This window comes from Punica granatum, chromosome 2, assembly GCF_007655135.1.
Source record: "Punica granatum isolate Tunisia-2019 chromosome 2, ASM765513v2, whole genome shotgun sequence".
NCBI classification, from domain to species: domain Eukaryota; kingdom Viridiplantae; phylum Streptophyta; class Magnoliopsida; order Myrtales; family Lythraceae; genus Punica; species Punica granatum.
The window spans coordinates 6978741-6993659 of record NC_045128.1 but is presented as its reverse complement, the minus strand read 5'-3'; the positions used below and the strand labels follow the sequence as shown (position 1 = coordinate 6993659).

The following is a 14919-nucleotide window of genomic DNA, read 5'->3' as shown; positions in this document are numbered from 1 at the left end:
TGAACCCCCGACGACGCACGGAGCGGGTAATCACGCCAAAGGCGCTCCGGTGGCCCCAAGGGGATTCGAACCCCGGTCTCGGAGCAAACTTGGGTGCTCATTAACCACTAGGCCAAATCCCTTGGAGTTACATGTGTGTATATCATGTTAAGGTACTGGCTTTAATGGAGGAAGTTAATTCACGTCCTTAAAATGATCCTCTACTTCTATTCATGGAGTCTACATTGCCCCAAATAGAGAAGAAATCTTATTTGTTATGGTTTAATTGAGGTTTTTAAAACTGATCAAAGGAAACACAAGTGAAGCAAGACGAACTTCACCTCACATATAGGAAAACCCTTTTCCTCAATTTCTCACTTCTCCGTCTCGGTGCATTCTCCGTCGAACGATTGATCGATTCTCAAGTTATAAGCGCTCCGCCCGGGCCTTTCCTACAGCTTCCCTCCCGTACGATACATAGACTTGGCACTACAGATTATTATTCCTCAAGATATCTGTTTCTTCATTTGATTTGGCTTAGAGACAGGGCAAACTCAGTTGAGAGTAAGAATTGTCCCGGATCATCCTATCCGACCACCGATCGGGGATGTGCGATTGATTCCTTGAACCACCAGACTAATTCTTGAAATACGTACAAGTCATTGATGAAACTCACCTATTCACGACTCCACGGGCTAGTACTGCAACTTAACAGTGTACTTTTAACTCGAACCGACGAAGGCAACCATATCTGGTGGCAGTTAATGCCATTTCAGAGCAAAAGCCATATCGTTCTTCCAATTCGGGATGTGTAATGGTGTATAGGTTCTATTCAAAATCAGCCGGTTGGAGTCTACCGACACTGTTAATATAGCGGTGATATATAACTTTCGCAAAGGATATGTTTCGGAAATGGCTAAAATCTACCTTATATATTAATTTGGTTCATTGTTTGAATCGATCCAATTACTCCATATATATGTATCTACATTTTATATCATATCCGAGCTCGGAACATGTTCTCCAATGCATCTGACGCTATAGGATGGAGTCATCTGGCCGAGAATCCTGGAATATTTTCGAGAAACTACGAAAGCGAGCTTTATGGTATCGTTAATAATAAGCTCGGAAAAAGCCCGACTTCTTCGCTGCAAATAAAACGCTGTCTTAGAAGATGAGGAAGTTACCTATTGCCTTGAGCTTTCGAGTTCGAATCCCTTGCTGGCAAGCCGCGAGAAGTAGTTCTTATGAATGCGTGGCATACATTGTTAATCACTTAGAATCAATCCGGAGAGGAAGTAGATTATTGTGCTATAGTCCGTAAATATATATATATATATATATATATATATATATTTTCCGATTATAAAGAGGTATGTTTGATTGTTCAAAAAAATAAAAAATAAAAACCAACTTCACCAAACTTAGAGGCTAACATTTACTCTTTATTGATTACTGTACACTCACAGGCTCCAATTTCACTATAAAATGCCCAAACATACGTCCCTTGTCAGTTGTCTCCACCACACAATACCACGACATTAACATTCCCAAATCATAGTCATCGATATCGACTGATCAACTATGGCAGCTTCCCAGACCACCATTGCATCCCTCCTCGTAGTTCTGGTGTCACTCTCAAGCATGGCTACGTCAATCACCACGACCCGCCGCCTCCTGAATTTCCCTACTTTTCCAGCGCCGTTCCCTCCGTTTACAGACCGCCCGGAGTATCGACTGCCACCACCTATTACGCCCACTTTCCCGGGGATCCCTTCCCTTCCGACCACCCCAAATAATCCGGTCGTGCCATACTTCCCCTTCCCTTCTCCTCCCACCAACCCGTGAAATTATTAACATTTTAACGAGTAGTGAATCTACTTATGAGAGTCGTAAGACCAAGCAAAAAAAAACTTATGCTAGTCGTAATAAAGAGTGAATTAGTATTTCATGTCTGGTTTATGCTTGGAGCTGCTTGGTGTTTCTTTTTTTAAAATATATATATATATTTCTTTCTCTATTTTTCCCCTTCTCGATCGTGAGGTATTAAAAGTGTTCTAAGTTGTAATATTTAAGTTTGTTCTTCAATTTAAGGTAGCTACTCATAATGTTCCATCGATTACAGATGTACTTATCGGACAACGCGAGGATCTTTAGATTCGATTGGAGGTATTGTTAATTTCCAATACTAAACTTGTGTCCGAATATTAATCCCACGAACAATGGTATTGATATTAATAGCTAATCCGGAAGAAATAAAAGGGCACGAAAGTCCCATTGACGAGAATCAAAACTGAGCCCTCATGATTTTGGATGGCAATTTATGTTACTGTACTAAATCCCCTTCCTCAATAAAAAGTTTGCTTTTGATTATAAGGAAAGAGGTCCATCAACTTAAACAAGAAAATGAAAAGGTAAATAAGGGGGTTTGAGGCAACGCCGAATATGGCTTGCATAAGAAAACCATGGCTTGGGAATGAGCTCATCTCCATTATTTGGTTATGGAGGACCGTTTGGTTTTAGAATTTGATTTTAGAATCATGATTTTCATTTTAACTCTACCCACTACACAACAACAATACACGTTTCCCAAGTCAAATTTATAATATCATTTCATTTGTCATTTTCCACAATCAAAATCAAAATTACTTTAATTCTAAAACCAAACGCACTCGGAGAAATTCAGCAACGCTTGGACCAATGATCGGGAATGATGAGGGGGTAAAATTCGCTATATTCGATATCCAAATCACGATCCAATTACCTGCAAAGTGGGAAAATAGAGAGGGTTTTCCGATTTTCCTGTCTGACGGACAATTTAGCCATTTGTGTAATGGGCGTTTTATTGAAAGAGAGAGAGAATTTATTCATGTATAGTATAGGAGAGAGCTCCCAGAAGTATTGTGGGTTGGACTTTCGAGGCCCATAACTTTAATTTTGGGGACAATTTTCGACCCACGTTAGGAAAGGAAAGTATTAGGAAGGAAAACGTTACTTGTTCCTCCGGGATTTGGAGGAGTAAGGGCCGTTTGATTAAAAAATTAATTGTACTTCATTTATATTCAATTCAATAACATAATTATTACTATTTTTTTTCAATTTTTTTACCATTCAATTTAATTTTTAATACTAAACTCTCTCAACTATTCATTACATTTTTCACAATTCAACAACATAATCATTACTTTTTCTCAATTATTCATTAGATTTTCACACTTTTTTTCTTATAATTTAACAATACAATCATTACAAACTAATTAAAATCAAAACTCAACACTACTTAATTATAAAATTAAACACAACCTAAACATTCTCTATTCGAGTCATCTTCATTCTTTCCCTTGGAATCCCTCCGTCTAAACAATTCAAGAAATCGAATCCAAACATGCGTTGTTGATGAATACCAAACTTTTTTAAAAGACAAAATAAAATGTTTATCTTGAATTTAACTTGGATGGAGTATGAGAGCGTACCTTTTCCTTAGGAGCAACTATTTGGAGAACCCTAATAAAACAATAATCATAAGCTTGAGGAGCAAATTGGCCCAAATGAAAGATGAAGGATCAGAAACGAAAATTAAAAAATCTACCTCTTTTCAAAAGAAAAAAGAATAAAATTAAAAAAAAAAAAAAGAACTTCTCTGTTTTTTCATCATTATACGCTCTGCTGTGAGTGTTGTCTTCCTCTCTGCTGCGTTTCTTCCTCTCGTGTACGGTCAGACGACGACGACGACGACGACGACGACGACACTCTCCTCTGACCACTCTCCTCACTGCCCTCCGCCCTCTCCCTCTCTGGCGCAAGGTGAAAGGAGCTTCTCTGTTTTCTTCATTTTAGCTGTGTTTGATTCCTGCATTGGGATTTGTTTGACGGAGAAAAAAAAAATCAACGAAGTGGTGAAGAATTTGTGGATGTTTTGTCGATTTCTGTTTGGGTTTCTGCTCAGTGAATGACCAGGTTGCGAGTCCTGAGGTGATCGTTTGGGTTTTGGGTCGCTGAAGAACCGTGCATGAGGTAGTACAACATTCATATGAGGGCTAAATGTTAGGTTTATGCGTTCTCCGGGTGGGGGGCAAAAGGGCTACCTCTCTACTCATGAGCTGATATTTGACTTATGAAAGTGTGTGTTTTCTTGGGCATTTTCATGTGTTATTGTCGAATGAACAAGCCTTTGCGTCCTGGCTTTAAAAGTGTCTCTGAGCTTGCCACTGTCTTCTTTTATGTGATTATGTTGCGGGTTAAACTGAGAGTGTGGCTTAACCGAGCTTGGTCTAGGTTGATGTTGTGGTTGGACGAAGCCCAAAGAGAAGTACATTGTGTTGTGATTACTTGCTGAGGTTCTCTTATTAGCAGCTGCAGTGAATGAACACGTGAAGTAGGAAAACATGATATGATTTTCATCTTTTGTATCTGTGCAGGCAGTTGCCAAAAAAAAAGAAGAAGAAATGGCTAAGACTTCGGATGTGATACCTCTTAATGGAGATGGAATGGACATTGACTACGACGAGTTTGATGACGAGGATGATGATGATGATGAGATGGCAGCTATTGATGCCATAAGCGACCTCGGAGAGCCCTTTCTACGTGATTTCACTAGAAAGGCAGCAACGGCATTCTTTGATCAGTATGGCCTGATCAGTCATCAGATCAACTCGTTCAATGACTTCATCCGAAACGGAATCCAACGGGTCATCGACGACTTTGGCGATCTTGAAATCGAGCCTGGATACGATCCCTCTCGGAAGGGTGACGCTGAATGGAAGCACGCCGTGGTGCGGTTTGGGAAGGTCACCATCGACAAGCCTCAGTTTTGGGCAGGTGATAAGCTAGCTGAGAGTGGAAAAGGGTATCTTGATGTATTACCGAGGCATGCTCGTCTCCAGAACATGACATATGCCTCGAGAATGAAGGTCACTGTGTCTATCCGGGTGAGTTACAGTGGTTTTGCAATGCATTTAGGATTCTTAATACCTCTGAAAATGATAAATTCTATTCTGCCTTTATCAGGTCTACATTCCGAAACTTGTGAGTAGTGATAAGTTCAAAACTGGGAAGGAACAGTCCCTTCAGCATGAGCCAGTATTTGAAGAAACGAAAGAGGTGTTGGCTGGGAGGATACCTATCATGGTGAAATCTGATCTGTGCTGGATGAGTGGTGCTGAGAAGGATGATTGTGATTTTGACCTTGGAGGTTATTTCATCGTCAAGGGTGCTGAAAAGGTGCGACAAATTATCATCTAGTTTCTTCTACAGTAGATGTGTTGCTTGTAAACACTTGAGGTTGTCCTTTCTAAATGATCTCTTTTCTAAGTAAATCTTCCACAGTGCTAGGCTTTGGACATAATTAATTGTTTAGGCAAGAATGTTTTCACAGGCTCATTAGTTGATCTTGTTTCTCTTACTATTGCATGTGCTCAATCGTATAGTTGTATCTTTTCAAATTTGAGCAATATTTAGTTCTAAACTCAATATTGACATCAGATGTAGCTTTTCTTGTGTTCGATATGAACTCAGTCTCTCTGGTTCCTAATCGCCTTACTGGCTTGTTCCCGTGGCTATTGTATAGTGGGTCTTGTTTAGAGTGCATTTTTGCTTCTTTCACAGTATGCGTGTAATTTTGATTAGTATTGACAGTTGTTAACACTAGAGTTTTATGATAATGCATCTTTTTTTGGCAGACCTTTATTGCCCAAGAGCAGATCAGCTTGAAGAAGCTCTGGATTTCAAACACTCAGGGGTGGACAATTGCATGCAGATCTGCATGGAAGAGGAAAAGGTTGTATATTAAGCTTTCTGGGAATTCTCAAGTTGAAGACATTAAAGGGGGTGAGAAGGTCCTCACCATCTATTTTCTGTCAACAGAAATACCGCTATGGATATTATTTTTTGCGCTAGGCGTAAAATCAGATAAAGAAGTTGTCGACTTGATTGATTATGGGCATGATGATTCCAGAGTCTCCAATGTGCTCTTAGCTTCCATTTATGAGGCAGATGAGAAGTGTGAGGGCTTCCGTAGAGCAGGGAAAGCACTAAGTTATGTGGATAAAAATATTAAGAGCTGCAAGTTCCCGCCTACAGAATCAATCTCTGAATGCTTCAACAACTACTTGTTCCCTACTCTAAGTGGAGCAGGGAACAAGGTGAAGGCTCGTTTTCTCGCCTACATGGTCAGGTGTCTCTTAGAGGCCTATACTGGCCGACGGAAATGTGACAGCAAGGATGACTTCAAAAACAAGAGGTTGGACATGGCTGGGGAGCTTCTAGAGAGAGAGATCAGAGTGCAGATTCTTAATGCTCGAAGGCGAATGCTGAGGGCAATTCAGAGAGACCTGTATGCTGATCGTAATCTTCGCGATATTGAAAATTATCTGGATGCTTCCATTATCACAAATGGTCTGCAAAGGGCTTTCTCTACTGGAGCTTGGTCACATCCTTTCAAAGCAGAACGTATCTCAGGCGTTGTGGCAACTCTGAGAAGGCAAAATCCGTTGCAGACGGTTTCAGATATGAGAAAATTGCGTCAGCAGGTTAACTATACGGGGAAGGTTGGAGATGCACGTTATCCGTAAGTATACAACATAGTCATATCTATAACTTGTTCATTTTATGCTCTGTAACTTGTTTACTTCATGCTTAAGATGGTGTCAGACGCCTTCTAGGTCATGGCTAGCAAATATGGGAAGCAGAAAAAACAATGGATTTCTCTTTTAAATTTTGTGCAATTTTTACGTTTAGAAGGTATCTCTGATTAATTGTAGTCTATTTGATAGTTGACTAAGCTTTGAAGGAAACATATTTATCTTGTAAGCAAGCGTAATCAGGTTGCCTGTAAGTCCATAGGAACTTATTATTCATGGGTGACAAGTGCTAAACTTCTATAATACAATTGGAGCTATATCTATTAGTACGCTTTCATCACCATCCAAAACGTTAGAGACTAATTCTTGCACTCTTACTATCAGTTCCAGCTCAGTGTTTATTAAGTGCAGTTTGATTTTGTGATCTTAATTCTGGCATCAGGCACCCTTCACATTGGGGCAAGGTCTGCTTCCTCTCTACACCAGATGGCGAGAACTGTGGGCTTGTCAAGAATTTGGCTGCTACAGGGCTTGTGACAATTAATATATCTGAATCTCTGTATGAAAAGCTGCTTGATTGGGGAATGCAAGGAGTCGTTGATGATACTTCCACTTCACTGTGTGGCAAAGTCAAAGTTTTCCTGAATGGAGACTGGATTGGTGTCTGTGAAGATTCACTTGCATTTGTCACTCAGCTCAGAAACAAGCGGCGGCATAAGGAGATTCCCCCAGAGGTATCAACTTTAGTATCCATACTTATAAGTCTCTTTAAATGGTCCACCACTTGTTCATTCTATCTCGCTGTTCGTGTTCCTTTAAAATCAATATGGTATTCCTAACAATTCGTGCTGAAAATACATGAAGGTTATCTAAATGTTGTCTACTTGTAGGTGGAGATCAAGAGAGATGAACACCATGGAGAAGTGCGCATGTATTCAGATGCTGGAAGGGTTCTTCGTCCCCTTTTGGTTGTTGAGAATTTGAAGAAGATACCAACGCTCAAAGGCAGCAGTTTCACTTTCCAGAATCTGCTGGATAAGGGAATCATCGAGCTTATTGGTGCAGAAGAAGAGGAAGACTGTTGCACGGCATGGGGGATTCGATACATTTTAAGGGAAAGAGAATCAAAGAATCCTGTCAAGTACACTCACTGTGAGCTTGACATGTCGTTCTTGTTGGGGCTGAGCTGCGGGATTATTCCATTTGCCAATCACGATCACGCGAGGAGAGTCCTCTATGAATCTGAGAAGCATTCGCAGCAGGGCATTGGGTTTTCAACAACAAATCCTAACATCAGAGTAGACACACTCTCCCACCAGTTATACTATCCACAAAGGCCACTTTTCCGGACGTTTCTCTCAGACTGTCTTGGAGAGCCGGAACTTTCGCTTGTTCGTAAGGGGACAATCCCTAAGCCTGAGTACTTCAATGGGCAGAATGCGATTGTGGCCATCAATGTCCATCTCGGGTACAACCAAGAGGACTCCTTGGTGATGAACCGGGCTTCGCTGGAGCGTGGAATGTTCCGATCAGAGCACATCAGGAGCTACAAGGCTGATGTGGACAACAAGGAGTCTTATCAGAAGAATAAGAAACCTGAGGATTCTGTCAATTTTGGAAAAATACAGAGTAAGATTGGGAGGGTGGACAGTCTCGATGATGATGGCCTCCCCTTTGTTGGAGCAAACTTGCAGAGTGGTGATATTGTCATCGGGAGGTGTGCTGAGTCTGGGGCAGATCACAGTATAAAACTCAAGCATACTGAGCGAGGCATGGTCCAGAAAGTGGTCCTCTCCGCTAATGATGAAGGGAAAAACTACGCTGTTGTTTCTCTTAGACAGGTAATCCTTTCTTTAGTAGGAGATGTTGGACCTACACATAAATTCTGCATCGAAGTTTTATTGGTTCAAAACATGTCTCGTGTATTTGGTCTTTAAGTGCATGCCTAATAGTTGATCCCTTAATCTCTTACCACTGGTTATACTTTTCATTAGGTTCGCTCCCCGTGCCTTGGCGACAAGTTTGCCAGCATGCACGGGCAGAAGGGCGTGCTCGGTTTCCTCGAGTCCCAAGAAAATTTTGTTTTCACGAGGCAAGGAATTGTTCCTGATGTTGTCATAAACCCACACGCCTTCCCCTCGAGGCAAACACCGGGTCAGATTCTGGAAGCAGCCCTTGGAAAGGGTATCGCATGTGGTGGGCCTGTGAAATATGCCACCCCTTTCTCCACTCCATCCATCGAGGACATCACCAATCAACTGCACAGGTTCGTAGTCATTTGACTGCCTGAGCTAATTGCAAGTTTATTTCCTTGCATAGCATTTAAAATAACCTAACTACATGAGATTACTTCAGTTGGGGACTCTCTTCATTTGGAATAATGTTTTTGCAGAGTTGGGTTCGCGAGATGGGGAAATGAGAGGGTGTACGATGGTCGGACGGGCAAGCCAGTGGAGTCACTCATCTTCATTGGCCCCACATTCTACCAGCGTCTGATCCACATGGCGGAAGACAAAGTGAAGTTCCGGAACACGGGTCCCGTTCACCCTCTGACCCGACAGCCTGTGGCCGATAGGAAACGCTTCGGTGGGATCAAGTTTGGGGAGATGGAGAGGGACTGCCTCATCGCCCACGGGGCTTCGGCAAACCTCCACGAGCGGCTCTTCACCCTCAGCGACTCGTCCCAGATGCACATCTGCCAGAAGTGCAAGAACATTGCAAATGTGATCCAGAGGGCTCTTCCTGGTGGTCGGAAGATCAGGGGACCACACTGCAGGTTCTGTAAATCGTCCGATGATATCGTGAAGGTGAACGTGCCATATGGAGCTAAGCTGCTGTGCCAGGAGCTGTTCAGTATGGGGATATGTCTCAAGTTTGACACCCGTCTTTGTTGACTCTATCGGAGTTTATTTCATGGGTCTTTATCAGGTATTCAAGTTATCATAGTTCCTTTTGTAGATTTCTATCAGGCACTGAAGTTGCAAGGAGAATTGCACTAAGTTGATATCAATAGATGTCCCAGCTAGCTCCTCTCTCTCTCTCTCTCTTTCGCAATTCATGCAGTTTCTTGACAGTTAGGACTACCCGAGATTCCGTTAGTTATAAGCTCCTGGACACGATTTGCGACTTAGGTAGATCATTCTCTTTATTGAGAAGATAATACAGGATTAGACTGGTCTACTGAGATGTTATTGCCTGTGGTGCTGGCATTTGCTGGAGTAGCTTTGACTCGGCTTGGGAAGCCCATGGCCTTACGTCGATTTCGACAGCTCAGGCCTAAATCATTCATAATTCGAGGTAGATTCAATTCATAATTGATCCCCGCCAAATTCGAGTCAGATTGGACTTCCCCTAGACTTCGAATTTGGCTTCCACTAGACTACAAGCGCCATTGCAATTCCGGTTGGACTCTTCCCGTTATATTGCCAGAGGACGCTGGGGCACAATGGACTTGAAATGTTTAGAGGACGCTGGGGCACAATGGACTTGAAATGTTTAGGGTGTGTTTGTTTTTTAAAAAAATTTCAACTCAATTCAACTCTATTTATCTTCAATTCAACATTACAATCATAATTTTTTCTCATTTTTTAAATTTTTTTAATAATTCAATTCAATTGTTAATATTAAATTCTCTCAACTATTCATTACTTTTTCACGATTCAACAACACAATCATTACTTAATCATTACTTTCTCTCAATTATTTATTACTTTTTCATACTTTTTCTCATAATTCAACAATACAATCATTACAAATAAATTAAAATCAATACTCAACTCTAAATCCAAACACACTCTTAAGATCTATTTCCTTAATTCTGTGTCTGATCCAATCACAATACAAAGAAGCTACTGTCGCTCAAGGCAGTTTTCCATAGTCATCCAAGGACCATGACCGTTATAGTTCAATAGATAATCGCGATGACTGTAAATTTTTCGGAAATTTTCCAACTGTTCATAAACTTTAATCAAGTGAACTTTACTCGAGTATCACAAAACTACTCATATACAAAAATCCTACAGAGGATTACTACAGCTAGAGCAACTTCGCTACAATTCAAATTCAAGGGGGGGAGCGTTCCTGACTTTCTGAAAGATGATATTGAGCAGTTCAACCGACAGATCAGAGGTGCAATTTTCTTGCGAAAAGCAAGCAGTGTAGAATCTTATGGAGTATATGCCAAACGTCATAGAGGCAACCAGCTACCGCTGGATATTTAGCATTTCCTTAACCTCGCTCTGCTCCTCCAACAGCATCTCGCTGGCGTACTTATTCAGCAACTCCATCTTCTTTTTCTCAACCACCATCCTCTCGATCTCCTTCTCGTCAGGCAACGGCACATGGGCAACAAACTCACTCTCCCTCTCCCTCCTTTCAGTCTCTTCCTTCTCCCTCTCCATCCTTCTCTCTTCCTCCACCACATCTTCTTCTTCCTCGAACAGCACCTCCTTGAGGTTCACCACTTCTGCACTCTTCACTGCCTTCTTGGCTTCCTTCCTTATCTCCTCCATCCTCTTCCACTCTTGCACAGCCTCTGACCTCATCTTTGCCTCTGCCGGACCCTCCACTCTCTCCAACACCCCATCCTCATCATCCCTGTACCCATAATAACTGGCATCAATCCTTTTATAGATATCATATCTCGTCCTCCTCTTCCTAAGCTCCGGTGGCTTCTCAAACAGCTCCCTAACACCTGAACACAAGTTCATATAACAAAAGTGAAAACCAAGTCAGTCTCGGAAGTAAACCTTCAGCATTATAGGATTGATTTAAATAGAAAATCTCGCAAACCAACCAAATCCATATTCGGATCTAATATAAGATTATCCACTGCAACTCATTTTTCACTTTATTACAAAAGAACAACCAAATGGAAGCCCCTGTATTAGCAACCATAAGTCTCAATAGTTCAATCAAACAACTTCCTCCAAGAGCAAGTTGTCCCCTTAAACAGCCTGATGCTGGCACCGATATTCAGCATCGAAGGTCGATCTGAATTCAATCAGAGCAGAACAAATGCCTAAGACCCAGAATGGGAAACGTGCACCCAATATGATGATGGGCATCTTTCCACTATAATCATAGACCGCGTCAAAACCTAGTTTGGTGAACTAAAAGCATCTCTTCTGCGCCTTACATCTAAGATATGCATTATGCAGTACACATTATAACACGCCTAGCAAACAAGTATCCACCACAAAACTTTCCCCTATCAGCGCTATGTTCGAAACCAAGGTACAGAGCTAGAGAAACATATATGCTAAGAGCAAGGGCTGATGAAAACCCCAAAAACCAAGCTTGCAAGTCACACTATCAAGACTCGTTCAACCAACTAGTGCAAGAAATTGAGCTACCAGTTCCAAATAAACAAGCTTTCCTGTATGTATTGCAAGTTCAAGGGCATAGGGAAGGGCATTGCATCTTACCAGGCAGCTTCTTGGCGGCCCCGAAGTAGCGGTACCCCGGGCCACGGCCGCTGGGGTTTGGAACATCGACAATATTCCCCTCCAAATCAGTCATCTTGGGGGCGTTCTTCGTGTAATTGGGCCCGCCGAGCTCCACAATCCGCCGCTCCCAATGCGTCTTCTCCCGGAGGAGCTTGTTGATCTCGTCATTGAGGTCCCTGAGCCTGTGCTCCCCAAGCCCCTCGTTCTGGATCTCGGCGACCTTCCGGCCGATCTCCCGCATGATCTGCTGCCGCCACTTGTCGGCCTCCGAGAGGTCCCGGCACTCCGAGGCGAGGAAGGGGCGGCGCTCCCTGGGCTTCTTCTTCTCCTCCGCCTTCATGGTAATGAAGCGGTTCAGCATCGACTGCGCCTTCTCCTCGTTACGCGCCATGGTGCTGCGAACTTCGAATCAGAGGTCTCCGCAGAGAGAGAGAGGGGGGGGGGGGGGGGAGTGTGCCAAAACCCTAACTGCGGTTAGAAGAAGGATGGAGGGATGCCCTTTCCTTCCTCCTCGTTCGGTTCTGCAATTACGCGGGACGGGACTGAGAGCCAAGCCGAAGCGTAACCCTTACGACGTCGTTTAGGACATTTGATTTGATTCAGTCGATGAGTCCGATCAATTTTGACGGGCTTGGGCTATAAATATATCTAAGCCCAGCCCGTTATAGATTGAACTGATAAGTCCCGTCAGTGTTTCTGACAAGAGAAGACTTTAGATTTGGTCACTGAAAGATCACTTTGCATCATTTTGGTCCCTCAAAGGTTTTTGCCACTATTTTCGTTCCTCAATATCCATTTAGTCTATTGTTTTAGTCACGTCATCATTTGCGCGTAAAAAATGTGACGGAAATCCAATGTGGCATATGAGATGGACGTAACGCCGTCATGTTAACCCTCCCCCCTTCAAAAATTGGCTTGAACGGTGTCATTCTCTTCCTTGCTTGCCTGCCTACCCTAAGACCTAACAAGTACGTCCATTCCCGCCCAAATTAAGCCACATATGTTGTCATTTAGAGTTTTAGGTCAAACAGAGAGCCTTAAATGCTGAAATCGTTCCAAAATTTGATTTATGTTTGTTGAAATTGGGAGGACAAGTTCTGGTAATCGCACATTGAAGATGTGAAAATTTCAATTGTGAAGGTAATATATTCGATCAAAGTAATTTGCTCTTGATTCCCTTACAGTCCCTACCAATCGATCAATCAAGATTCCCTTCCATTTTCACGTTTTGTCGTTAAATTGCAGTTGAAATATTTGGGAATGGCAAAAGGCCGACTTTGGTTATTGTCTCATACTGTTGTGGTCCCTTGTTGTCGAATGGCAATTAGAAACATCCAATTGTTGTCTGCTTTTAGTTCCTCTTTATTTTACTATTTCGTTGTGGTTCATTAATGTTGTTACTTTTTGTTGTTTCTTTGTGGTCCATTGCTATTTTTTTCAATATAAAAACAAAGCATAGTACTGACAAACCAATATGGTTGTTTTTCTAATACATATACAGATTATGGATGATGACTTGTACACATTGATTTTTCACCATGGGTTGAGTTAGTTTATGAACCCAACGTGCAATATGTTGGTGGAAAAATTGATGTATGGGGGATGGTAGATATTGACAGAGTATCATATCCGGACATTGATGTTTTATATGTTAAGTATGGATATAAAAAACCAAAGAAGATCTTCTGGTTAGTTCCCGAGTTAGAAGTGCATGAAAGGCTGAGGGATTTTCAAATAGACCAAGATGCTTACATATTATATGCATCTACTAGAAATGTAAGGGAAATCGAGTTTTACTTTATCCCAAATGAAGAAGAGACTGTTTGTCGCGGCACTTGCAAATGAAGCTGCTGAGGTTCTACATTTTGAAGTTTTTGATGAAGATGATAATGAAGGTGAAGATGAAGAACAAGATGAAGATGCATGGTAGTTTGAGTATGATGGATATGAGGATGGTTTTGATGAGTTTAATGAGGAAGATTTATATGATAGTGATTCAGATGATGCATGGGTACCGGGAGTAATGGCATTAAAGATGATGACTCTACTGATGATGATGATGTAGGGGAAGCTAGAGGGAGTGCAGTAGTGGAAGAAGCAATCGAAGTTGCAGGGGAAGTTATAGTTCAGGTAGTAGTGGAAGTTCTAGTGGAAGAAGCAAGGAAAAAAGGTGGGGAATGAACCAACAAGGCTGGATCTTCTCGTGTGAAAAGACCCAAATGAAGAGCTCACGATGTAGTAAAGAAAACAATAAAGGAAAAACCATCTCAACAAACTATAGTAGTTTCTAGTTTTCACAATGTTGTTGATAAATTTGTAGAGAAAACTGAGTATCACTCTGAAGATTTGGAAAGTTTGAAGGGAAGCGATGATGAAGAATATGATACGAGACCTGCAGATTTTAACCAGAATGTAGAATATGGTCAAGTACAACTTCAATTGGATATGTTATTTCCTAGCTTGCAAGTTTTCAAAGAGGGTGTGAAAGATTACACAATTTCAATTAGGAGGGAAATGGTTATGAAGAAGAGTGATAAGATCATATGTAGAATTAAATGGCAACCTGGTTGTGAGTGGAAGACATTCTGTTCTTGAGCAGAATCTTATGGGGCTTTTCAGTTGAAGAAGTTCATTTCTAATCATAACTGCTCCAGGAAGTTGCAGAATAAACAAGCAGACAGTAAATGGATTGCTCAGAAACTGGTACAATGACTGAGAAAGATGCCTAACATGACTGCAGAGGATGCATATAAGTATTTATATAATGTATTCCCAATTAAAATGGGTGAATGGAAGATATACAATAATTTGCATATTTCAAGAAAGCTTGTTGAAGGCTGTGAACAAAAACAATATGTCAGATTAAGAGATTATTGTGGAGAGATTAGAGCAAACAATCTTGGTTTTAGTGCTGT

General features: G+C 41.6%; 2 protein-coding genes across 2 annotated transcripts; one reads left to right on the top strand and one right to left on the bottom strand.

Annotated features, from left to right (window-relative positions):
- Positions 1–3623: 3623 nt before the first annotated feature.
- Positions 3624–9593, top strand: LOC116195978 (DNA-directed RNA polymerases IV and V subunit 2-like). The gene is made up of 8 exons (XM_031525456.1): positions 3624–3783; positions 4398–4907; positions 4987–5199; positions 5658–6544; positions 7000–7291; positions 7448–8398; positions 8552–8823; positions 8950–9593. The coding sequence occupies exons 2-8, from the start codon at positions 4425–4427 to the stop codon at positions 9449–9451; spliced, it is 3600 nt and encodes a 1199-aa protein (XP_031381316.1). The 5' UTR covers positions 3624–3783; positions 4398–4424; the 3' UTR covers positions 9452–9593.
- An 864-nt stretch (positions 9594–10457) lies between these two features.
- Positions 10458–12523, bottom strand: LOC116197728 (pre-mRNA-splicing factor ISY1 homolog). The gene is made up of 2 exons (XM_031527958.1): positions 11984–12523; positions 10458–11250 (listed from the first exon to the last, which is right to left on the bottom strand). The coding sequence occupies exons 1-2, from the start codon at positions 12393–12395 to the stop codon at positions 10760–10762; spliced, it is 903 nt and encodes a 300-aa protein (XP_031383818.1). The 5' UTR covers positions 12396–12523; the 3' UTR covers positions 10458–10759.
- Positions 12524–14919: the final 2396 nt, after the last annotated feature.